We start from the raw sequence: 26,075 nt of genomic DNA, 5'->3' as shown, positions 1-26,075 counted from the left end.
GGTCACTCTGGGACCGGCAGGCTCAGGTGAAAATGCCCACACTAGGTCCTGTCATCCTGCTCTAGAGAGGGCTGGAACGGGTCTAAGAGGTTAAAAGTCAAGCCCATGTAAGACTGGAACCACATGGCCAGACCAAGAGGTCTCGGGCTGGGACGAAGGCATCTCCCATGTCCCCTCGTTCTCTAAGTGCACATCCCTGGTGGCCCCAGCTCTCCCTGCAGAGGTTTCTTCCTCTGCCAGGTGGACACAGGACCACCCTTCTCTACTGCCACAGCTGAAACCGAGATAAGTCACCCTCTAAGATCCCAAATGCAAGTATCTGTCACACTGACCTTCGCTAGCGCCATGAGTCAGGAGGGGCCAGGACCCCAAACCTGCAGGGGACTAGGGGCTTAATTAAAGCTTAGGAGCAGGCTGGCCCGGCTGAGGTCAGTGGTGCTGCCACTGGGTGACCCAGGAGCTCTGGGAAAGGTGGTTCAGGACAGCCTGAGGTGCACCCGCCCGAGTGATGGGATGGGAACTGTCCATCCTGCTATCTCTAATGAGAACTGCATCTGCATGGGGGGGGGACTCTGGGGGGAGGCTTTGGAAAGGGAGAAGAATTTGTAAATTTGTTACCTCAAGCCCACAAATGATTCGGCTGCAGAAAGAACTGAAAGGAGTATGTGTGTGAGTGCAAGTGAGTGTGTGTGTGTTGTGTGTGTGAGCGTGAGTGACTGTGTGTGTGTGAATGTGAGTGTGTGTGTGTTTGTGAGTTGTGTGTGAGGGTGAGTGTGTATGAGTGACTGTGTGTGAGTTGTGTGTGTGAGGGTGAGTGTGTGAGTGTGAGTACAAGTGAGTGTGTGTGTGTGTTGTGTGTGTGAGCGTGAGTGACTGTGTGTGTGAATGTGAGTGTGTGTGTGTTTGTGAGTTGTGTGTGAGGGTGAGTGTGTGTATGAGTGACTGTGTGTGAGTTGTGTGTGTGAGGGTGAGTGTGTGAGTGTATGTGAGTGTGTGTTAGTTGTGTGTGTGAGGGAGAGTGAGTGTATGTGAGTGTGTGTGTGTGTGTGAACGTGTGTGTGTGTGTGTGTGTGTGAATGTGTCCCCTGTGCAGCAGGTACCCTGCCCACTGTTGCAAATAGGGACAATCTTTTTTTAAAGATGGAAAAGACAAAATCTTTCTTCCTTAGTAGAGTCCCTCCCCACTTTGATCCTCTTCTAATTTAAAGGGTCTTCAAAGGAGCAGGTGCAGGAGCCCCAGGTGCACCCCATCCTCATCCCCTGGGGCTGGGGGGCGTGAGGAAGGCAGAGCAGCCTGAGGCTTACAAAGGGCAGAGCCTAATGCTGCCGTCCCGTCTTCCCAGGAGGATGGGAAGCATTGTTCCTGTCATCTGGGAGCAAAGTAGCACCTCTGATGACTATTTTCCAGATCTAGCGTCTCTTTTCTCCCCCCGTATTTAGGAAAGAAAGCCCTCTCCCGGGGGAACAGGAAGGCGCGTGCCCCACCTCTCGTATCGGAGGAAGACGTTGTTGAGGTCGTCGTTGACGCGCAGCAGCTCCTCGGTGACCTCCTCGTTGGACACGCGGGAGATGAGCTCCACGATGCGCTGCTGCATGGCGCGGCACGTCCTGTTCAGCTCCTGCGGACACACACACTGCGGCAGCCTGCCGGCTGGGCTTTCTGTCCTGCCCCACGGCCTCTGGGAAACCGTGTACTGTTGTGGAAAAGTCACGAAAGGGCTGCGTCCTTGTCCGTCAAGCCAGATGTGCACAGAATGCAGAGCAGAAGGCCCCCCGCTCACCGCAGAGGAGGCCAGCTCTTTCCCAGTAGACAGGCAGGTGCCCAGATGTGTACACACACTGCTCTGCATGCGTAAGCCACGTCTGTACAAACTACTTGTAAAGCCCAAGAGATGACTCTTCACAGCTGCTTTCTCTTCGATAGGGTACTCCACGTACCTCTGCCCCTCACTTCACACAGACTGGCTCATCCCTTTGTGTGTGTTCTATTGTCTCGCACCAGTCTTCTATACATATTTTGGGGCGTCAGGTTGTGGTCTCTGTTCCTGGCCAACCAGCTTAACGCAGCTATGGGCAGTTGTACACATACATGCTTAGACATTCAAGCCAGCACCTCCAGAGGACATGCTGAGAACTGGAATTTCTGAGTGGAAGTGCATGGCCATTTAGAAAACTGACTGGTAAGAGTGAAAGAACCTTCCAACGAATGAGGCCAGTTTACTCACACTCCCAGCAACAGCATGAGGGGACCTAGGACACCGTTAGGGAGTCACTGCTAAAGGGGGAGGAGTGTCCTAGGCTTGATCCTCCAGGTAGGAGCAAGGTTGGGACCTCAACAGACCAGCCATCGCTGAGTAAGTAGATCATGGCCAGCCAGACCCAGGCCTGGACACGACCTCTGCTGCCACTCCTCCACGGCTGCTCAGCCTGGGGGGCTCCTTCCCCGAGAGTGGGGGCAGCAGAGAAGAGCAGCCTGGTTCGTGTGGGTCAGCCCAGAATCACCCAGTAGAGCTGTATTTTTCAAGACAGAAGGTACCCAGACCCAGATTTAGGCAGCTGGGTACAAAAGGGTCTGGTTCGCCCTAACGACGAAAGCTTCACTTGGAGACTCTCTGGCTTGCTGGGCCCTTGGGCTCTGTCTGTCTGGTACGGGAACAGTGCCCTTGGTCTTGGCTTCACCCTGCAGCCAGCCCTCCGCCCAGCCAGAATGGTGCTGTCGGTCTGTCTTGGTCCACAGGCACAGCAAGTCCAGTGTCTGGACCTTTTGGGTTTTTCTAGGAACAGATTCCCCCTCTTGGTTTTCCTAAGACTACCATTCTACCTTCAGAGAAGGGGGGTTGGGGCACTCCACCCTAGAGTAGCCAGGGCGGCTCTGTTTTTATCTATTTTAAATATTTCAATTCTCTGTAGGATTTGACTTGTGGAGGTAAGAATTCCAACATTTGCCTGACCGAGCGGTGGCGCAGTGGATAGAGTGTCAGACTGGGACGCAGAGGACTCAGGTTCGAGGCCCCGAGCTCGCCAGCTTGAGCGCGGGCTCATCTGGTTTGAGCAAGGCTCACCAGCTTGAGCCCAAGATCACTGGCTTGAGCAAGGGGTCACTTGGTCTGCTGTAGCCCCCCCTGATCAAGGCACATATGAGAAAGCAATCAATGAACAACTAAGGAACCGCAAGGAAGAATTGATGTTTCTCGTCTCTCTCCCTTCCTGCCTGTCTGTTCCTCTCTGTCTCTGCAAAAAAAAAAAAAAAAAAATCCAACATTTTACAGTGTTCGGAAAAAGGGAGGTGATTTCTGAGACCTCTGCTAGCTCTGACACTGGAGGAGGACTGAGACCCAAGGACACAGGGTGCAGTGATCTCATGGACTGTAAGCACCAGAAACACAGGCCTCAGCCTCGCAGTAGCTGCCCAGCTCCCTACTGCCTTCCGCTGGGGTGACGGACGGCTGGAAGAGCCCCTGCCCCACAGGCAGGGAGCCCCCTGAGCTCGGATCCCAGAGGAGCACCCGGAGGGTCTGGCCTGGGCCTTCTGAGTCAGCCATCTTCGGAGAGGTCTCTGCGGAGAAAGTTTTACCAACTCTGTGCTTTAACCTTTTAAGTTACTGTCTTAAAATAAAATTAAATAGTAAGGAAAAAGACAAAGAGATCAAAGGCAAAAAGAGGACCGGAATGTGAAGATTTCTGCTACCACAAACACCAGCTAGCCACCTGCATGGCCTCCGTGGGGTTATCCTCAGCTGGACCATGGCAGGTGCAGCTGGGGGACCTCCTCTGCCTCCCTGCACCTCCAAACCCCTCAGACAGAGCGACTCTCCTCGGTCCTAAGGCGCTGAGAGCCCACGGCTTCCTCAGTGCCCTTTCCCACAGGCAACCGCTGGAACAGGCGTTTCTCCAACGCTGAAGATTTCAGATTTGGACCTTTGTCTGGTTCTCTCAACAGAGAGCGAGAACAACTGGTTACTGTGCTCTGTGCAGAAGCCCTTTGTCTATCAGAACATCTTTTAAATATCTTCTCTTTTCTGTCTAATTATTCCCAACGCCTTTATCTTCTCTTCAAAGGACACTCACACCCCCACCTCTCAATACAGCCTTACTCATTGTTACGGGCGTCCTCTGAACTTTCTCCAAGCTCTAAGGAGCATGGAGTAAGGTCTTGAAGATCTGTGTCCGAGAGCTGAAAAGGACAGGGTGGGAGAAGAGATTCTAAGTTGAAGAGAAAGGGGTAATAATGAAGCTGAAGTTGTCGAACCAACCAGGTGTCCCCAGAGAAGACGGTCCTGCCGTCCTGCGGTCCTGGCCTCGCTGGAAGGAGATGTGAGAAGGAAGCAGCAGGAGGGACAGACCCACCTCCTGCTGCTGGAAGAAGAGCATGGAGGAAGGTTCCTGTCATCACTGTGGGTGGCCAGGTAGACTACCCATTTTTAGCATCACCGAATTAATAAAAAGTTCTTCATTGAAGACAAAACTAAAGAAGTTAATGTGAAAGAGACAGAAGGTACCAAATGATAGCATCAGGATCATTTGAGTCCAAAAAATTGGCCTCATAGACTGCAGCCAAGGCACGGACTTCAGCAGACATAGATGCAGAACCTCAAAGCTCAGGCCACGCGCCCTGCACAGGATGGGAGGACGTGGCTTAACAGCCCCACGAGGAAGCCCTCAGTTTTATGATGTTTGTCTCCTGCTGAGAACTGCCTGGTCATCAGCAAGGTGGGCTGCCAACAGCCACATCTGCACCACGCAGAGACTAGGCCACAGGTGGTCTTCAGATAGTTTAGGATTTACCGTGTGAAAGAGGAACTGTTGCCCACTGTTGTTACAGACAGACCAAGGCAGCAGTCACGAGGAGACTGACTCCGGCTGGGTGTGCTGTACTAACCACAGAAGCTCTGACTTGTGGCTGCCTGGCTGGTGCCACTCTGTGCTAGCACTGTAAATAGACGATTTCCAAACCTTCCCTGGTGGCAGTGAGTACTCCAAGCTTCTAGGGACAGGGGACTTGCCAAGCGTCACCCAGCTCATCAGTGGCTGGACTCAGACATGACCCCAGCGACCCCTCAGCCCTTGCTCGTCCTGTCCTGCTGTGCTGCTTCCCAAAGTCTAACCAGCATGCCCACCTGGAAACGGAAATGCTTCCATGGGCTGCTCTGAACAGCCCGTTGCTCAGGGTGTTCAGAAAAACAAGGCAGGCAAACTGCTCTTGAGGGACCCTGAGCAGGCGCACAGGTGGAGTTGGACCAGGCGCCTGGAAGGCTCTCCCAGCACGCAGAGCACGGCGGCATGCCCCATCCCGAGAGGAGCTCCTGCCCCTGCTCCTGCCCCTGCTCCTGCCGCTGCCCCTGCTCCTGCCCCTGCCCCTGCTCCTGCCGCTGCCCCTGCCCCTGCTCCTGCCCCTGCCCCTGCTCCTGCCCCTGCCCCTGCCGCTGCTCCTGCTCCTGCCCCTGCCCCTGCCGCTGCTCCTGCCGCTGCCCCTGACCCTGCTCCTGCCCCTGCCCCTGCCGCTGCTCCTGCTCCTGCCCCTGCCCCTGCCCCTGCCGCTGCCCCTGCCCCTGCCGCTGCCCCTGCCGCTGCCCCTGCCCCTGCTCCTGCCCCTGCCGCTGCCCCTGCCGCTGCCCCTGCTCCTGCCGCTGCCCCTGCCCCTGCCGCTGCCCCTGCTCCTGCTCCTGCCCCTGCAGCTGCCCCTGCCCCTGCCCCTGCTCCTGCTCCTGCCCTTGCCCCTGCCGGGTGTTCTGCCTTACCTAGCCCCCCACCCCCGAGTCCAGCTACGCTGACAGCACAGTGGAGGGAGCGGCCCAGCCTCCCTCAGCCACCAGCTGCACCCCCCCCCCCCAGAGTCCTCAGACAAACAGCTCTCCCCAGAAGCTTCCATGCTGCTCTGCAGGCTGCACCTGAGAGAGCTCTGTGAGGCGCAGGAAGCAGTCGGGACACGGCCGCCCATAATTACGGTCTGTCACGCCAGTACATCCATTTCCTCTCTGCCCGTTTCCTCCACCTCCCTCCTGCCCAGCAATCTACATGGAGACGGAGCAGCTTTTGTTGGCGTGAGCCTCTGGGTTGGTGACAAAAGTGTTTATTTCCATGGTGCTGGCCAGCACTGTGAGCTCCAGACAGCCTCTCCTCTGAGCAGTCTGGCTGCCCTCCAACTCGACGGAGGGGTCCTTGGGTCACATTCTGATCGTGTCACTTTCCGAGCAGACTGTGCCATTTTCCCATGTGGAAGGCTCACTGTCTGGTCTGGCCCTGACCCTTGGGAGACCCTGCCCGGCCAGCTTCTGATTGATGGGGAAGAAAGAAGAGGCGAGATGTCAGGAGTGACTGAAGAGTGTGCCGGCATCCGGCATCCGGGGGAGCCTGTCTGTTCACACAGAGCCTCCCGACTCCTGAATCTTCTGTGCTGAAACGACAGCCTCCCACTGGTACTCAGAGCTGTTCTTTCTCTGTTTGATTTATAAGATAACAGGGAGGGCTGGTAGGCTCAGAGTTGGAACAAAACAGAGGGAAGGAAAACGTCATGGGAAGCAACCTATTTTTGAAAACTGTGAGCTGACGCCAGGAGATTAGGTTCTGTTTGTCTTGGCTGATGGGCCTGTTTTAAAACACACACACACACACACACACACACACACACACACACACACACGTACACACAGGCACACACACACACGTACACACATGCACGCACAGAGTATTCTTGCTGTCTGGGTCTGCTCTGGCTGTCGGGAAGCATGTTGGCTTTGTTCAGCCTTCCCCCCGCTGCCAGGAGCTCGGCTCTGTCCACTGCAAACCCCTTGTCAGCAGGAATTCTGATGCTGACACAGCACAGAGCTGCCTCAAGAAGCCCTTGTTTCTGTACTGTTTCTGGAGAAATCTGTGATTCCGGTGCCTCGGGTAATGCCTGGAAGGACCTCCCCTGCCGTCCCCACCCCCCGACCGGGAGTGGAGGTCAGTGACACATTGATGGGACGCTGGGTCCCATGGAGTGTGGCCTGGGGACCTGGACCTGCTCGCCGGAGGAAGCCTGGTCTGCTGCAGGCCCCCCAGTGAGGTCTGGGGACCAGGGCGGGCACTCAGGCCTCCTAGCCTAGGCTGCTGCAGGCCCCCCAGTGAGGTCTGGGGACCAGGGCGGGCACTCAGGCCTCCTAGCCTGGTCTGCTGCAGGCCCCCCAGTGAGGTCTGGGGACCAGGGCGGGCGCTCAGGTCTCCTAGCCTGGGCTGCTGCAGGCCCCCCAGTGAGGTCTGGGGACCAGGGCGGGCGCTCAGGCCTCCTAGCCTGGGCTGGCAGAGGGCCCCCCAGTGAGGTCTGGGGACCAGGGCGGGCGCTCAGGCCTCCTAGCCTGGTCTGCCGCAGGCCCCCCAGTGAGGTCTGGGGACCAGGGCGGGCGCTCAGGCCTCTTAGCCTGGTCTGCTGCAGGCCCCCCAGTGAGGTCTGGGGACCAGGGCGGGCGCTCAGGCCTCCTAGCCTGGTCTGCTGCAGGCCCCCCAGTGAGGTCTGGGGACCAGGGCGGGCGCTCAGGCCTCCTAGCCTGGTCTGCTGCAGGCCCCCCAGTGAGGTCTGGGGACCAGGGCGGGCGCTCAGGCCTCCTAGCCTGGTCTGCTGCAGGCCCCCCAGTGAGGTCTGGGGACCAGGGCGGGCGCTCAGGTCTCCTAGCCTGGGCTGCTGCAGGCCCCCCAGTGAGGTCTGGGGACCAGGGCGGGCACTCAGGTCTCCTATCCTGGTCTGCTGCAGGCCCCCCAGTGAGGTCTGGGGACCAGGGCGGGCGCTCAGGTCTCCTAGCCTGGGCTGCTGCAGGCCCCCCAGTGAGGTCTGGGAACCAGGGCGGGCGCTCAGGCCTCCTAGCCTGGGCTGCTGCAGGCCCCCCAGTGAGGTCTGGGGACCAGGGCGGGCGCTCAGGCCTCCTAGCCTGGGCTGGCAGAGGGCCCCACGCTTGCTTCCAGAGCAGCGTGCTGTCTCGGCGGGTTCCATGCAGAGGAGCTGCCGCCTGTCTGTCCCTGCACTGAGCCGTGAGTTCCTCCGGAGCACGGATCTCGGCCCTGCTGCCCTGCGCCTCTAGGGCTCTGCTCGGTGTTAGGCCCAAAACAGACATCTGCCCTCCCTCAGCCCCAGGAGCAGATGGCTTTGGAGAATGAGGGGCGCGTGACAAGAACAGCACAGGACCAGGACAGCACTCCGGCTGCACGCATTCCCGAGGGACAGGCCATTGGAGCCGAGCTTTCTGAGGCTGCGGGGATGTCAGGCTGGAGGTGCGGCACTCGGGGCCCAGACTGACCACTCTGGGCACTGACAGACAGAAGTAGCAAGAGCAGGCCCGCCACGAGGCACTCACACCAGCTCACCAGGCCAGCACAGGACCGCACGCGGGAGTGTGCAGCACCCGCTGTCCACCCTTCAGGAGGCCGCTGCCTCTCAGGGCAGGGCCACTGTCACCTTCCACAGAGAGCGGAGCTGTCTGAGATGGCGTGGCGCAGACCTGTCGCTAGTTCTGGGCCGGCTGGCCTGGGGCACGGGTCTGAGGCAGGCTCTCCGGCTCTGAGGGCATCCCTGCAGGCAAGCCTGCTCCTGGACCCCTCCCAGCCCTGCTCCCAGGTCTGCAAGGAGTCCAGAGGAGGAGGCCAGGTGGCAGGAAGGCCTCGGAGATCACAAAGGGAGTGCCGTCGGCCTGGGAATCCTTGGCTGGAAAGGGCAGGATCAGCTTCCTCTCGGCCTGGGGAAGGTGCAGGGGTCCCCAAACTTTTTACACTGGGGGCCAGTTCACTGTCCCTCAGACCATTGGAGGGCTGCCACATACAGTGCTCCTCACTGACCACCAATGAAAGAGGTGCCCCTTCTGGAAGTGTGGCGGGGGGCCGGATAAATGGCCTCAGGGGGCCGCATGCGGCCCGTGGGCCGTAGTTTGGGGATGCCTGGTCTAGGAGGAGGCGTGACGAGAAGGCTCTGTGTACAGAACAGGCTGAAGTCCCATTGCAAACGTTTACAACATCTGAGGATGTTGAGGGAGCAAAGCAACCCACAAAATCATACACATGATATCATCTCATCTCAACTACATTTGAAATAAACACAGAAAAAAGTCTGCAAGAAAATATTTCAAAGCATTGACAGTGGTTATTTGTGGATGCTGGCTTAAAAAAAAATTATTTGAACTCCCTTTTTCTTTAGATGGGCATGTATTCTGCGATTGGCATTTTATCATTAGGAAAAGAAATGTTATTAAGGAAAATACTAAAGAGAGAGCCTAGCACTGGCCTCTGACCGTTTCCAGGAAGCGTGAAGCTGAGTCTGGACCTGCATGGATGCAGGCCACCTCCTCTTACTGCTGTGTCCCCTCCCCGGGCCCAGAGCTCCCACAAGATGGGGTCCCCCTCACCTGCAGCAACTCCAGGTCGGATGAATCCTCCTGCCCAGGGACCATTTCCGTTAACATCTCAGACATGACCTTCGTGTTTCCTCGGACAATGTCCAGCTCGCTCCGCAGCCTGGTGACCTGCGGGGCCAGGAGGAGAAGAACAGGGAGGAGAGCTCAGTCACTTGTACCTGGCTGGTGACAGTCCCATTCCTGGTGACACCTGCTCCCCCTCTGAGTGAGTGCAGCTGAAGGAGCCTGTTGCCTCCGTCTGGTCTGCATGGAAGGTGGATGGCGGCTCTGAGAGTGCTGGACGGGGCGTGAGAGTGCTGGACGGGGTGCGAGAGTGCTGGGCGGGGCCACCGCAGAGGCCACCAGTTACCAGGAGTCTGTCTCTGGGGACTGCCCAGGACACCGGGGCAGCGCTGTGCAGGGGAGGCGTGCGGGGCCCAGAGAGAACGGTGCGCAATCTTGGCCTCCCAGCACGGGCCTCGAGCAGGGAGTTCTCCCTCAGGCCCCGGTCTCTGCTCTTTCAGGTGAAAGGTGGAGCACGTGGTCCCCAAGACCCGTCAGCACTGGGATCCAGAACCTTCTAGTTATAGACTCGGGCTCCGAGCAGTTTATAATCTAAATGCTATGGTTCTAACCGGCTGGCCAGTGTTAACCCCATTTTTCTGGTATGGCCAGAGTGAGGGAGATGGACTGAGAGAAGACTACAGAGGAGACCCCTCCCCACCTCGCTCCCTACCAAGGGACAACACGACCCCCTGAAAGCCCACCCGGCAGAGCACCCCAAAGTCTGGGCCCGGGCCATCTCTCCCACAGCGGGAGCACCACGGACAGACCCTAAGCTTTCTGGGCCTCAGTTTGCTCCCCGTGAGGAGATAAGAGTGCCCCCAGTAAACACGGCTGCTGTCACATGTGAGGATGCCCACAGTGTCGGTGTACACCCCCCAACACGGCTCGTGTCCAGAGCTGGACTTCGCCATCACTCTGGACTGCATCTGACCCACGTTCACGTGAAGCCTCCCCACAGTCGCCCCTGCAGGCCCCTCCTGGTCCTGTGCCCAGGTCCTGGGGGCACGGCCTCTGCTGGGCTGAGGTCCGTACCCTCGGCCCAGGGACAGGAGGCCTCAGTAAATGTTTACTAATGGAGAGATGGGATGAAGGGTCAACTGGGGTGACAGGCGAGGTCACAAGGCCCCTCTCTGCCTCTGGCTCTGCCTGATGGATGGGGGCCTGCGTCCTGGCTGGGATTCTGGCCAGGGAGGCCCAGGACTGCAACAGCTAGAAACCACAGGGGCTCTGAAGTCCTCGGCCTGTAGCTAGGCTGGCTTCCTGCCTGCCTCTGCTTTCATTTCCCCCAGGGGCAACTCTCAGGCTGCTCATCCATTCTAAAGCCTCCTCCGGTCTGTTCTGGCTGCTGGGAGGGCTGCTCCCAGGCTCCCGCACTGACCACAAGTCAGCGGAGGGTCTCAGCACATCCAGCTCCAAACACGCTCCCTTCCCTCTGAGCAGAGCCCGGGGCCAGAGGCCTTCCTTCCCCGCTGCCCGCCAGGCAGGTGCTGAGAACGGGCTGAGTTCAGCGAAGCCAGGCCCACGGACCCTGGAAACTCCGCGCTTCAGCTGTGCGTTTCACGGTCTCTCCTCCTTGGCTGCGCACAGCACCCGGGTTTGCACATCCTTCAAGTACCCCCAGGCCAGGACCGCCCGCCGGGTGAGAGGGAGGCCCCGTTTGGACAGCAGACGGAGGCTAAACAACCTCGAGTCTCCCCTGAGCAGCAGAGCGGAGGCAGCCCAGCCCGGCTAACCCATAGCTCACTCTCCCTCCTTGCACCACGCCACCTGCTCAGAGCAGCCAGGCGCGAGATGTGCGGGCCCTGGCTCCACACTCTGTAAACCAGAGGCTGGCCTGACCTTCTGCCTAAACAAAGTTCCACAATAATGACATTGTCACAGGTATTAAATACAGATTTTAAATATATAAACATTGTGTCAATTTTTTAAAAGTCTGACCATTCTCAAATTTCAACTAATGGGAACTGTGGAGACCCCACATCTCATCTGAAAAGTCCAGCCTGGGGTTAACGGTCACTGGCCTCTCAGGAGGTCACTCGGGGGAGGCAGGCAGCGTTTGGGATAAGGCAGGAGGAATGCTTCCGAAGGCCTCCCTGTCCAGCCTCGGCCTCCACAGACAGGCACCCTGCTGCCAGGGTCGTGCGCTCTGGCGGCTGACCCGTCCCGCAGGATGACTCTAATCCCCTCTGCGTGGCACGCAGGCTGTTCACAACGCAACTCCGCTCCTCTGCTTTTGGCCTCGCCTTCTGCCACCACTTCCTCCCCACCCAGGGCTGCACCCTCCCCGCCCTCCAGACCACCCACCTGCTCTTCCCTAGTGCACCACACTCTTCTCCCTCCGACCACCCACCTGCTCTTCCCTAGTGCACCACACTCTTCTCCCTCCGACCACCCACCTGCTCTTCCCTAGTGCACCACACTCTTCTCCCTCTGACCACCCACCTGCTCTTCCCTAGTGCACCACACTCTTCTGCCTCTGACCACCCACCTGCTCTTCCCTAGTGCACCACACTCTTCTGCCTCTGACCACCCACCTGCTCTTCCCTAGTGCACCACACTCTTCTCCCTCTGACCACCCACCTGCTCTTCCCTAGTGCACCACACTCTTCTGCCTCTGACCACCCACCTGCTCTTCCCTAGTGCACCACACTCTTCTGCCTCTGGACACACCCGGCCGGCTGGACAGGCCTGCTCCAGCTGCAGGACCTCCCACAGAACCAGCTCCCTCGCGGCCACCCAGCCACTGCTCTCCCTGGGCTCAGGGCACTGGGGACTGCCCCCCGCAGTGGGACCACACCGTCCTGACTGTCCTCCCCCCCACCTGTAGGTCCTCAGGGGAGGGGCTGGACCCTCTGGAAGTGTAGGTGAGGACAGCTGGCGGCCTGCCTTTGGGGTCGTGGTACCTGTTCGGAGTTGGCGGTGATGGGGCCAGCCACACTGAGAGCCGGGGCCTGCGGAGTGGAGTAGGGCGCAGGGGGAGGCGCGGAGACGGAGACGGAGCCGGCGCTCGTCCTCTGCTGCACCTGGGACCTGGGCACGCTGGCGGCTGGATCCACTTCGGGGACACTCTGGCATGGCAACAGCAAAGCCCTCTGTTCACGGGAGCTGTCCGTGCAGCCGGCCTGGCACCTACGCACCCCGGGCAGCACTCCCGCCACAGCTGCCGCCGAGACGTGGGGGCCCCGCTCGCCAGCTGGCCGGTGATGCGCGAGGATGCCCTCTGCTCCCAGTCTCTCCGCCAGGAAGGGGGCTGCCACGGACTCCTCCCCCAGGACTCCTCCCCCAGGACTCCTCCCCCACGGCTCCTCCCTCACGGCCCCTCCCTCACGGGCTCCTCCCCCACGGACTCCTCCCCCACGGCCCCTCCCTCACGGGCTCCTCCCTCACGGCCCTTCCCTCACGGGCTCCTCCCTCACGGCCCCTCCCTCACGGCTCCTCCCTCACGGGCTCCTCCCTCACAGCCCCTCCCTCACGGGCTCCTCCCCCACGGGCTCCTCCCTCACGGCTCCTCCCTCACGGGCTCCTCCCCCACGGGCTCCTCCCTCACGGACCCCACCGCCCAGCAGGAGAGCGCTCTGGAAGAGCTTCGGTCCTGCTTCCCCGACCAGGGTCTCCTCCGGACCCCAGGGCAGAGGGGCCACTGTTAAGTTCTGCTACTCACGAATCCTTATTTGGTGCCATAAAATTACATTCTGGCTTTCAAAAGCGGACTGATATAAATAATAATTACGCAGTTTACTGAATGTTCTTTGTAATTACAGGAACAATAACATAGTTCTGTCATGATTAGAAGAATGGAAGAGGTTATATTTACTACACAAAGCACCGTGAGTGGCTCGCAGGGATCACAATGAAAACGCTGCTTTGGAAAGGATGACCCTGGTGCCTTCCTCTCCGGCATCTCCGAAAACCTCTTGCGCACTAACTGTTCGCATGACAGACCTGCACAGGCGTGCTGTCCGCTCGCCCCATTTCAGAGACGGCAGAGAGGGGCCCGCGAGGCAGTGTTGTGAGGGAGGTGCCTCCACCAGACCCTGAGCTCCCTGGCTCTCTCCCGGCCAGCCGGGGCAGACTCTCAGCCAGGGGGTGCGTTCCAGCTTCCCTGGGAAGGGGTGCACAGCACACCTGCGTGCTCTCCATTCTGAAGCACAGAGCGTTCCCACGCTGCAGAAGCGTCAGCGGGAGGCTTCCAAGTGCTGCTCCCATGTGCTCCGAATCACAGGGGCGTCTGGGCTGATGCTGGAGGCTCACAGCTCAAAATAAATTTTAGATCCATTTGATAATGGACCCATTTAGATCCAATGATTAACTTGTACAGCTGAAAACCCAGAAGCTGCTCTTTGCCCCATGCTCAGGGGCGCATCCAGCGGCCCCGCCTTCCCAAGCTCAGGGACTCTGCTGCTCTCAGAGGGAGAGGCTGGCATCCCCACCCCAGATTCCTGGGGCCTCTGAAAAGCAGGTGCTAATGACCCTCAGAGAATGGCTTCCCCAAGCAGCCATTTCCATGAACACGTCTGAAATGATCCCTCTATTATATTCTCCCACAGTCAGCCTGGAAATTGGGGGGAGACAGCGCAGTCACTTAATCACCAGTCAACCAGCTGTCTCGCTCCTGCATTCCCCTTGTTATTAAAAAGAAATGCCCTGGAGCTCTAAGAAAGCGTGATGACAAGCTGAATAATTCAAACGGCGCAGCAGAAGGGTGGTGGCACTGGCTTGCGTGTTCTGCGACAGGCCTTTCTAGAAAAGGCCAGCTGGAAGCTCACCCGCTGTGGAGTGTGTATGGGGGACAGTGCGTCCAGATCTGCCGCAGGGAACTCGACCCCCTTCCTCTTCAGCTCCTCGTAGATGTGCACGACGCCCGTGAGGTCAGGGCTGCTGCGGAAGGCGTCGGCCCAGGCCTGGGAGGAGGAAAGAGGCCTGTCAGAGAGCGGTTCTCACCAGGGCGGGGCCCAGCAGCCCAGCTGCTCTGAGGCCAGTGTCCCCCAACCTCGACAGCACACTGCCCTGGCCTAGCCTGCTCAGTGCCTCTCCTCTGCCCACTCTGCCACAGCACAGATGGCACATCCTGGTTTTCCAACGGTGCTGCTGAGCATGAACAAAACACAAGAGTTAATTGAGCATATGTAGTATTTCCTTGGAGAAGAGACGGAGAAATAACACCCAAGCTCTGAGGCATATCCTGAAATGCTGGCATGCCCCTCATGGCAAGGAAATCCATTTCTGGTGCTGTTTAGTTGAGAGGCGTGGCGAGGACCGTCCACCGCCCGGGCCGGGGCGCCCCAGGTCTGCAGCCCCATCTCCGCTCTGCACTGCCCTCTGCAGAGCCCTGACCAGCGGAGAAGGGTGACGAGGACTGTCCACCGCCCGGGCCGGGGCGCCCCAGGTCTGCAGCCCCGTGTCCTCTGCACTGCACTCGGCAGAGCCCTGACCAGCGGAGAAGGGTGACGAGGACCGTCCACCGCCCGGGCCAGGGCACCCCGGGTCTGCAGCCCCATCTCCGCTCTGCACTGCCCTCTGCAGAGCCCTGACCAGCGGAGAAGGGTGACGAGGACTGTCCACCGCCCGGGCCGGGGCGCCCCAGGTCTGCAGCCCCGTGTCCTCTGCACTGCACTCGGCAGAGCCCTGACCAGCGGAGAAGGGTGACGAGGACCGTCCACCGCCCGGGCCGGGGCGCCCCGGGTCTGCAGCCCCATCTCTGCACTGCACTCTGCAGAGCCCTGACCAGCAGAGAGGGCGTGGCGAGGACCGTCCACCGCCCGGGCCGGGGCGCCCCGGGTCTGCAGCCCCGTCTCCGCTCTGCACTGCACTCAGCAGAGCCCTGACCAGTGGAGAAGGGGTGACGAGGACCGTCCACCGCCCGGGCCAGGGCGCCCGGGTCTGAAGCCCCGTGTCCTCTCTGCACTGCACTCAGCAGAGCCCTGACCAGTGGAGAAGGGGTGACGAGGACCGTCCACCGCCCGGGCCGGGGCGCCCCGGGTCTGCAGCCCCATCTCCGCTCTGCACTGCCCTCTGCAGAGCCCTGACCAGCGGAGAAGGGGTGACGAGGACCGTCCACCGCCCGGGCCGGGGCGCCCCGGGTCTGCAGCCCCATCTCCGCTCTGCACTGCCCTCTGCAGAGCCCTGACCAGCGGAGAAGGGTGACGAGGACTGTCCACCGCCCGGGCCGGGGCGCCCCAGGTCTGCAGCCCCGTGTCCTCTGCACTGCACTCGGCAGAGCCCTGACCAGCGGAGAAGGGTGACGAGGACCGTCCACCGCCCGGGCCAGGGCACCCCGGGTCTGCAGCCCCATCTCCGCTCTGCACTGCACTCAGCAGAGCCCTGACCAGTGGAGAAGGGGCTGTGAGGTGGAACAAACAGGAGCTCCATTCTGCCCCTTCTCACTCCCCTTTTCACTAGGCCTGTGCAGCTCACAGTGACCACAGTCTAACCCAGGAGGAGCAGACGTGGTTGAGAGACTTAGCGGCTGGACACACCGTGCCGGTGTTCCTGGAACCGGCCGATCACAGACCGACCCACCCAGACTCCGAGGGACAGACCACGCTCTGCCAGCTCCCGGGCAGTGCCCACGTCAGCAGGAGCTGTCCCACCCTCTGCGCTCCCCAGACTCCCTCTTCATAGGGCTGATGCCTTTCTGGGCCTCGGCCCACCTGCGCCCGGATGAGCTCATCAACTTCACCGTTCTGCCCCCTGGGCCTCGTGCAATTCCTCTTGGTGAACCTAATGGGAACCTCGGTCAAACTGAGCAGAAAGGACAGGAGCAGCTGGTGTGTGACTGGGGAGGAGGCGAACCTGGGGTTCCCTGTGGATGAGAGAGCGTGGGGGCGGAGGCGGCCTGCCCAGCCTGTCCCGACGGGCGAGATGACACAGGCGTGGGGCGGGAAAGCCCGTGCTGCCCACAGGTCCACTCACACGCCCACAGTGAGAACCTACAGGACAGCATGGCCACTGGACTCCCTTACATGGAAACACAGCACAGGAGGGAAGAACAAGCCTCTAAACATGGCTACTTATCACGGACATGGCTACTTATCACGGATTGATAAAACTCTTAGAAATCTGTTCTTTGGAAGTTACAGAATACACTTAGAAAAGAGGAGTATACCCAGAAGGCTGCCCGCACAGGGTCCAGCTCTTCCAAGCCGGCCCCCACCGCCCATACCCACAGCAGAAGGCAGAGCCTCGGGCCGGGGTTCTGTTGCGAATTCTGCTGTTGTCTCCACATTTAACTGCCTTGCCTGGCCCCAGCCACGTGTCCCAACCAATCCCAAAGCAACCACAGAAATTCTACCTCTAACAAGGAGACCCTCTTCAAGTTAAAAGGTCAGCTTCCAAAAAGTCTTGTTAATGACAACGGACGCACCTCACTTTGTACAAACCCACGGGGCTCCCGCTTCTGTGATACGCTTATTTCCATTTGCACACTCAGGGGTCTGAACCCAGCGTCAGCACAGCCGCTCCTGGGTCGGCCCATGCACCCTTCTGAGTTCTGAGTCGGGACACAGGTGCCTGCTGAGGCCTGTCTGAAATAGCAGCCGGCTGCAGCAAGGATGCAGGCAGCCCCCGGGAGCGCCCCAGCCTCATCCTGCACCATCTGCTGTGGCCTCAGCCACCGGATTCCAGCTCCAGCCTGGTCTCAGAACTCCAGCTTCAAAAGCGCTAGCATTTCAGTTTATGCCCAAACTTGAGCATCTTAGTCTAGTTTCACAGCCTACTGTGGAAGGCTGAGAGAAAACAGGATGACAGTTCTTCCTGGTGCTGCTCTGGGCCTCTATTTCTATGGGAGGACAAATAACTCAGGGGGCCCTTTTAATTTATCTCACTCTCTGTCCCAGCTAAAGGAGAGAAGAAGAATGAAGATCAAAGAACCATCGCTCTTCCCTCCAGCCAGCGGTAATTCCGGGGGCACTCGCCTAAAGAGAGGATCGACAGGCCTCTGTTCCGTGGGACTGGGAAGCAGGGGTGGGGGAGACACAGCCCTCACTGGACCCGTCAGCTTCTCTTCCCCCCAGGAGTCTAGCCTTGGACCTCAGGACTGCTGGGCTGCTGTCTGGGAGGGTGAAGCTGTCCTCTACAGAAGTGGGCCCTGGGAGGCGGCCATGTGCCAGCCCCAGCCCGCATGCTCGGAAGGTGCAGCTGCTGTGCTGGGAGGTGCAGACACACAGGGGCATAGCTGGAGGCTTCTCTGGTCCCTTCTGCCCAGGCCCCGTCGTACCCCAGGGCTCCAGGCAGCCCTGTCTTCCCATGACGAGCCTTCCTCTTTGCCTGGGCAAGCTGAAGGAGGCACCTGTGTCTTGTGACCAAGCAGCCTTGGCTGATCCACACCCTCCCCAACCCTGCACGGGGCCCCTGTGCAGCTCAGGTGGGGTGGCTGCTGGGAGAACATGTGGTCGTGAACACGGTCCCTACCGACAGACTCTGACGCCAGCCCGGGACGGGCAGTGCGGGCACCTCTGTAGTGGTCGTGAACACGGTCCCTACCGACAGACTCGGACGCCAGCCCGGGACGGGCAGTGCGGGCACCTCTGTAGTGTTTGTGAACACGTTCCCCTCTGTAGTGGTCGTGAACACGGTCCCTACCGACAGACTCTGAGGCCAGCCCGGGGCGGGCAGTGCGGGCACCTCTGTAGTGGTCGTGAACACGGTCCCTACCGACAGACTCTGAGGCCAGCCCGGGGCGGGCAGTGCGGGCACCTCTGTAGTGTTTGTGAACACGGTCCCCTCTGTAGTGTTTGTGAACACGTTCCCCTCTGAAGTGTTCGTGAACACGGTCCCTACCCACAGACTCTGAGGCCAGCCCGGGGCGGGCAGTGCGGGCACCTCTGTAGGAACGGTCACATGCAGACACAGATGTGGGAGAGACCCAGAGACGCTGTGTGCTTCCAGCCCAGACACCTGGGCTGCTGTCTTCTTCCCGACTAGCTCACACCTCGGAAGGCATGTGGCCTCGCACTCACACAGAGAAGGAGCAGTGAGTGTTTGTTGAGTTAGCCTGAATTCCACCCTCGTGGCTACTAAGCATCTTGACTGCTCTACTTCAGAGAGCAGAGGAAGCCGGCCACGCAGGCTGTCAGCAGACTGAGGTGACAGTGGTGAAGCAGCAGCCCCTCCAGACAGACAGTGACCCAGAGAATGGGGCAGCTCTTCCAGGGGAGGGGCGGAAAACCTCAGGGACCTGGTGTGCCCTAGGTCCCCAACCTGACGCTGGCGCCCCAGAGAGGTGGTGCTGGCAGGGTGCCCTCAGAAAGCAAAGTGCCACGGCGGTGCTGGTGCCCTCTGAGGGTGCCCGTCTCCGGCACTGGCTGGTTGATGGCCGAGTGGCCACCTTGCTGCTCTTCAGACAAGTTCAAAGGCTGGGAGGGAGCACGCTGGCACGCTGCTCACAGGGCCGCTCTGCTCTCCAGATGTTTCCTCTTCTGCCACCAGGGACACCGGCTCCCTCCCCAAAGGGCAAACACCACAGCGGGTAGGTCCCCTGCGCACTCACACTTGAGTAGGGTAAATGCTTTCAGGGCCCTGCTTCCTGAGGTCAGGGTTGGGACTGACTCAGTGCCACCTCCCGACCAGTGGGCTCTGAAGAGCACCAAGACTGTCCTGGTGACGGGGTGACAGGGAGGATCTGTCACAGCTCTGGCACCCGCAGTCAGCGGCACCTCTCTTCAGCCTGGCTGTGTTTTATGACGGTCTAGAGCTCTCCCAGGGGGAGCTGTCAGGCTCTCTGGGGGCTTTATTTCCATTCAGCAGGTAAATAAAATCACCTTCTTTCTCAAAGAAGTTAAAAAAAGGTTGACAGGATGCGATACATCTGCGTACTCCTCAGAGGGGCTGTGACGAGGCAGATAGGGCACACTGGTGGGGTGTGAGCCAGCTAAACCCTCACGCTGGGAGAAGAAAACGCAGACTGCAGGTGCAACTATTGAAGCGGACGGGGCGTTCCCCACCAGCCAGCGATTTCACTCCTGGCTGTTAGGATGAACCACATAAAATTGCTAATGTTCAACCATTGACCAACAACGAGGGTAGCTTCACCTATTCAACTCTATACCCAATAAAATGAATACATATGCTCACCAAAGACACGTGCTAGATGCTTATAGCTGCATTTTTTCTTATTTTTAAAAAACATTTATTTATTGATTTTAGCAAGAGAGGAAGGAGGAAAGAGAGAGAGAGACAGGAACATCTATCTATTTTTTCCTGTATGTGCCCTGACTGGGATCAAACCAGCAGCCTCTGCGCTTCAGGACGATGTTCTAACCCCCCGTGCTACGGGCTACCTGGCCGGGGTGCAGCATCTTTCATCACAGCCCGTGGAAACACTGCGCGCCCCCGAAGGCAGGGAGACAGGGAACCGCGCACGCCCTCCGCGCCCCCGGAGGCGGGGAGACGAGGAACCGCGCACGCCCACCCAGCAGACAGCACCAGGGCGTGAGCAGCGGGAGCAGAAGCCGGCCATCGTGCTCAGTGACAAGGTCTCCCTCGGTGAGGGTGACGAGGCGAGGCCCGCAAACACAGCACGCCACAGAGACGCGGCAGAGCACCGGCGCAGACGCAGAGGAAGGCCAGTGGGAAGAACCCCCTGCGCAGCGAGAAGCGGGCGGTCCTCCCGGGCGCAGGGCTCTCGGAGTGTGCCTCACTCTGCTTCCCACACACGGCCGGTGACATGGATGTGTCCCGTTTGTACAGACTTATCGAGTTGTATGTGCTTGGTTAATATGTGATTTGCTATATATATAATTCAGTAAAAAGTAAAAGAAAAGCCTGACCTTGTTTATTCGTTGTCCACCCCATTCCAGAAGCCACGCGTGCTGCCCACTGACGGCTGCCCGCTCTCTGCACTGGTCAGCCGTGACAAGTTCCTCAGGAAGCGCCACCACCTGGGCAGGCCCACCCGGAAGCACTGTTACCTAGAGCCCTCGGTGTTCCCAGGTGGACCAGGGAGACTGTCAAGCGCGTCCTGGCCTGGCCTGACTGGAGCCTGGCCTCATGCCTCCTGGGTCCCTGGAGGCCGGTGCACATGCTGCTGCCGGGCCAGCAGGGGGCATCCTCGGAACGCAGGTGTGGGCCCCGGAGCTACCCTGCACTGACCTAACTGACCCGGGGCTGGGGGGGAGGCAGGAACGCAGACCATAAACAGGTTACACTACCCACAAGGTCAGACCACAGGAGGAGCAAGGCTGGGAGGCGGTGGTGACCGATGGGGAAAGCTCTGGAGGTCAGGGCAGGGTGTGCTGGGCTGGCATCCAAGGGTGAGCCGGGGGCCACAGACAGTGCAGCCTTTGCCCTCGGCAGGAGTCCCCACAGTCAGCAGAAGAAGTGTGGATCGTGACCCTTGCCGTGCTGTGCTTGCAAGGGAGCAGCTGACAGCCCGCTGGGACCGGCCACAGGAAGTGTTCCGTCTGGGCCTGGCCCCAGAGAGACCTCGCCTGGCTTCCCTGGGGGCTGGGACGCCCCATCTTCGGTGAGAAAAAGCCAGTGTTCATTTCCCTGACATCAAATACTGGGGGCACTGGGGCCCACTGGCTGACAGGCAGTGTGCTGGGACATCCCAGAGCGAGGGGGTTGTTGGGGGCATAGGTGGGAGTGGGGAGGGAGGGGCTGAGATGATGTGTGTGTGTGTGTGTGTGCGTGTGCCTGTGTGCGTGCACATGCGTGAGTGCACATGCGTGCGTGTGACAGAGAGGGGGGGAGGGAGAGAGAGAGAGAGAGGGAGAGAGGGGGAGAGAGGGAGCTGTCTGGTGGCCAGGTGAAGGCACAGGGACAACGTGAGGCAGCGGGTGAGGGCTCTGCTGTCACCCACACTCCTTCCTTTCTTAAGAGTTTCAGCAAATGCCACTCACTCACTCATTAAGAAAACAACCTCTTACTGAACACCGACAACACAGGCACCTGCTCTGGACCCTGGATACCGGGTCCCTGGGCTCTCGGGGAGCTCAGAGTGCGAGCGGACAGTCAGCACCTGCAGAGGTCCTGAGGAGCACACAAGAGGGGGACAGGGCAGAGCGCGTGTGACGTGTGCTGCACACCAGGGGGCGGGAGGTCTCGGGACCGACTGAATGATGGAGAAGAGTCAACGCTCCCAGGTGCTGGCGGGGACTCCTAGGCACAGGGTGCGGGTAAAAGGGTGAGCCAGCGGGCTCCCCGGCTCAGGCCACTCTCTGCTCTCCAGCCTCACGCCACCGCCCCTCCTAAGCCCACCCCCATCCCCCTGCAGCCAGCCCTCACAGCCTCACCCCCACCCCCTGGGGGGTCCTCCCCTCTCCTCTTGGCTCCTGCAGGCTCTCTCTTTCCTGTGCCACAGCACCAACCACCCCGCACTGGATGTGCCTGTCACCCGTCACCAGAGTGCTCTGTCTAAAATCCCGATCTGCCCTGGGCAGGTGGTTCAGGGGGTAGAGCGTCGCCCCACTGTGCCAAGGTCATGGGTCTGACCCCTGGTCAGGGCACATACAGGAAGCAGCCAGTGAGTGCACTAAATGGAACTAAGTGGAACGAGTTGATGGTTTTCTCTCTTTTCTCTCTCTTTCCCTCTTCCCTCCCCTTTCCCCATCCTCTCTCTCTCTCAAATCATTGGAAAAATAAAAAATGAAATGAAAACCAGATCGGACTGTACGCCCAGATCGGCAACATGCAGTGGCTACCCACCTCCTAGAGGCTGAAGCACAGACCCCTCAGCACACGGGGCGCCCGCTCTGAGCCCTGGCTCCCACCTCCTAGAGGCTGGAGCACAGACCCCTCAGCACACGGGGCGCCCGCTCTGAGCCCTGGCTGACCACGCCTCTGGCCGCGCCTGCCAGCCCCAGAGGTTCTTGACCATGTCCCACTCCCCGCGCGACGTGAGGTCTCAGAGCGCCCTCCTCGAGAGGAACGGCCACCTCCCCTGCTCTGGAGAGCAGCCCCTCAGGACCGCAGCTTCCTCCTCTCTCTCTGGATCACCTGCTCTACGGAAAACCAGCTGCCATGTCATAAGGACACTCAAGTCCACATGGCAGGAAACTCAGGCCTCCTACCAACTGTCAGCAAGGAATGGAGGACTCCTGACAACAGCCATGTAGGTCAGCTACGTGGAAGTGGCTCCTCCAGCTCCAGCTGAGCCTTCAATGAGGCGATCGGGTCAACATGTTAACTGCAGTCTTCTGAGAGCTCCTGGGCCTGCGTCACCCAGCTGAGCTCCTCCTGACTCCTGACCCACAGAAACGCTGAGATAATAAGCAGTTTCTTGTTTAAGCTGCTACATTCTGGGACAATTTGCTACAGAGCAATTAATAGCAAATACATCCCTATGCGTCAGCCGCACTCCCTGGTGCATCTGGGCCTTTGCACATGCCACTCTCTCCACCTGTGATGCGTCTGACCTTCCCACCAGGCTCCCCACCGTCCCCCAAGGCCCAACAGAAACGTCATCTCAGCCCCGGCCAGGTACCAGGTTGGTTAGAGCATCGTCCTGATATACCAAGGCTGTGGTTTGGATCCCCAGTCAGGGCACATACAAGACTCAAGCAAAAAATGTATAAATAGGTGGAACTTTATCTAAACCCCCCACAAAAAAAATAGGTGGAACAATAAATCAATGTTTCTCTCTCTCTCTCTCTCCTTCCTCTGTCTCTAAAATCAATCAATCAATAAAAGAAATATCGCTCCTTAACAACACCCGCCCCCTACTCCCCAGCCTGCCCCAGAGCTGGCCCCCGCCAGCCCTGCATATGGCTCTAAGACGACCTTTCCTATTCCACATTGTTCCTGATGCCTCAGAGTCCTGTCAAGCTCCCGCCACCTGCCCCTGTGGGCAGCAGAGGGCTGGGCACCCAGAAAACTTGAGTAAAACCTCTGTCAACTGGTTGGAGAGCCACCACGTAGGGTTCATTCCAGTGGGATAAGTATAAAAAGAAGTATTTCACAACAAGTATCTAAACCCAGATGCCTCCATTCTTTCTTCCAGATGGGGGGCAAGATGAGGACTCACAGATAAGAGGCCCCATCTGACTCTGTCCCAACAAACTGGACGAGAGGAGCTGACCTACCTGGATCAGAGCAAGCACCTTGTCCTGTACAATGGTAGGAGGGTTGTTCTTGGGAGAGATGATCTTGACCAGGACACTGTCGATGAAGTCTCGGTTGGCCACGAGAACGTGGAAGCGGTGGCCACAGTTCTTCACACATGTCTCCAGCACCTGACGTGGGAGGGAAGGAGCGAGGTGACCACCACAGGCGCCAGAGGAGCTGCTGGGAACGGAGGCGCGCAGCTGAGCGGCCCGCGCCCTCTCTCCTTCTTCTTGACCGCCTCTCCGACCACCGCCGTTAGAACCAGCCTGACCACCCGTTAGAACCAGCCTAACCCCCCCTGTTAGAACCAGCCTGACCCCCCCTGTTAGACCCAGCCTGACCACCCGTTAGACCCAGCCTGACCACCCGTTAGAACCAGCCTGACCCCCCCTGTTAGAACCAGCCTGACCACCCCTGTTAGAACCAGCCTGACCACCCGTTAGAACCAGCCTGACCACCCCTGTTAGAACCAGCCTGACCACCCCTGTTAGACCCAGCCTGACCCCCCCTGTTAGAACCAACCTGACCCCCCCTGTTAGACCCAGCCTGACCCCCCCTGTTAGAACCAGCCTGACCCCCCCTGTTAGACCCAGCCTGACCCCCCCCTGTTAGACCCAGCCTGACCCCCCCTGTTAGACCCAGCCTGACCCCCCCTGTTAGAACCAGCCTGACCACCCCTGTTAGACCCAGCCTGACCACCCCTGTTAGAACCAGCCTGACCCCCCCTGTTAGAACCAGCCTGACCCCCCCTGTTAGAACCAGCCTGACCACCCCTGTTAGAACCAGCCTGACCCCCCCTGTTAGACCCAGCCTGACCCCCCCTGTTAGACCCAGCCTGACCACCCCTGTTAGAACCAGCCTGACCCCCCCTGTTAGAACCAGCCTGACCACCCCTGTTAGAACCAGCCTGACCACCCCTGTTAGAACCAGCCTGACCACCCGTTAGACCCAGCCTGACCCCCCCTGTTAGAACCAGCCTGACCCCCCCTGTTAGAACCAGCCTGACCACCCCTGTTAGAACCAGCCTGACCCCCCCTGTTAGAACCAGCCTGACCCCCCCTGTTAGAACCAGCCTGACCCCCCCTGGTAGAACCAGCCTGACCACCCGTTAGAACCAGCCTGACCCCCCCTGTTAGAACCAGCCTGACCACCCGTTAGAACCAGCCTGACCCCCCCTGTTAGAACCAGCCTGACCCCCCCTGTTAGAACCAGCCTGACCACCCGTTAGAACCAGCCTGACCACCCCGTTAGACCCAGCCTGACCCCCCCTGTTAGAACCAGCCTGACCCCCCGTTAGAACCAGCCTGACCCCCCCTGTTAGAACCAGCCTGACCCCCCCTGTTAGAACCAGCCTGACCCCCCCTGGTAGAACCAGCCTGACCACCTGTTAGAACCAGCCTGACCCCCCCTGTTAGAACCAGCCTGACCACCCGTTAGAACCAGCCTGACCCCCCCTGTTAGAACCAGCCTGACCCCCCCTGTTAGAACCAGCCTGACCACCCGTTAGAACCAGCCTGACCCCCCCTGTTAGACCCAGCCTGACCCCCCCTGTTAGACCCAGCCTGACCCCCCCTGGTAGAACCAGCCTGACCCCCCCTGTTAGACCCAGCCTGACCCCCCGTTAGACCCAGCCTGACCCCCCCTGGTAGACCCAGCCTGACCCCCCCTGGTAGAACCAGCCTGACCACCCGTTAGAACCAGCCTGACCACCCCGTTAGACCCAGCCTGACCCCCCCTGGTAGACCCAGCCTGACCCCCCCTGGTAGAACCAGCCTGACCACCCGTTAGAACCAGCCTGACCACCCCGTTAGAACCAGCCTGACCCCCCCTGTTAGAACCAGCCTGACCCCCCCTGTTAGAACCAGCCTGACCACCCGTTAGAACCAGCCTGACCACCCCGTTAGACCCAGCCTGACCCCCCCTGTTAGAACCAGCCTGACCACCCCTGTTAGAACCAGCCTGACCCCCCCTGGTAGAACCAGCCTGACCACCCGTTAGACCCAGCCTGACCACCCCCGATAGACCCAGCCTGACCACCCCTGTTAGACCCAGCCTGACCCCCCCTGTTAGAACCAGCCTGACCCCCCCTGTTAGAACCAGCCTGACCCCCCCTGGTAGACCCAGCCTGACCACCCGTTAGACCCAGCCTGACCCCCCCTGGTAGACCCAGCCTGCACGGCACAGCACCCTCACGCTCCTACCCGGTCCTCCCTCCGGGACCAGGCCAGCCCCTTGCTGGCTGTACCTGCACAATAATCAGGCAATTAGTTGTTAATTTAGGCATCAGTTTTGCATGAGAAGGATGCTGATGTTTCAACGGGATCAAAATGACTGAGCAGGCTCTGAAAATTAGCATTTTAACTCCTCTCTCTGGGTTTCTGGATGTGCGGCATTAGCCAACAGGACACATGCTCTGTTACAAGAGAAGACTGCGTGACAAGAGAAGCCCGAATTATCCAGTGAGTTATTGGCCCTTGTATGTGAGGAAGCACGCGTGCGCACGCGCGCGCACACACACACACACACACACTCACACAACCATGTTTCTGCAACTAAAATGGAAAATGACAAAGGAATCTGCACCCTTAATACATGGTTTGTGGGCCTCAGCTG

At 59.4% G+C, this 26,075-nt stretch overlaps 1 protein-coding gene across 9 annotated transcripts in view; it reads right to left on the bottom strand.

The window, feature by feature from the left end:
- TOM1L2 (target of myb1 like 2 membrane trafficking protein) overlaps window positions 1–26,075 on the bottom strand; it is a 106,576-nt gene that overhangs the window by 23,401 nt on the left and 57,100 nt on the right. For all 9 annotated transcript variants that reach the window (XM_066365032.1, XM_066365035.1, XM_066365033.1 and 6 more), the window contains 5 exons: window positions 23,441–23,590; window positions 14,186–14,320; window positions 12,323–12,487; window positions 9,366–9,482; window positions 1,486–1,619 (listed from right to left, as the gene is read on the bottom strand). In XM_066365032.1, the coding sequence (XP_066221129.1) occupies window positions 1,486–1,619; window positions 9,366–9,482; window positions 12,323–12,487; window positions 14,186–14,320; window positions 23,441–23,590 (701 nt within the window). The remainder of the gene's footprint in view (window positions 1–1,485; window positions 1,620–9,365; window positions 9,483–12,322; window positions 12,488–14,185; window positions 14,321–23,440; window positions 23,591–26,075) is intronic.

The sequence above is a fragment of the Saccopteryx leptura genome, chromosome 2 (assembly GCF_036850995.1).
Source record: "Saccopteryx leptura isolate mSacLep1 chromosome 2, mSacLep1_pri_phased_curated, whole genome shotgun sequence".
NCBI classification, from domain to species: domain Eukaryota; kingdom Metazoa; phylum Chordata; class Mammalia; order Chiroptera; family Emballonuridae; genus Saccopteryx; species Saccopteryx leptura.
The sequence above is the reverse complement of the archived record's forward strand: the minus strand, read 5'-3'. Positions and strand labels throughout refer to the sequence as shown.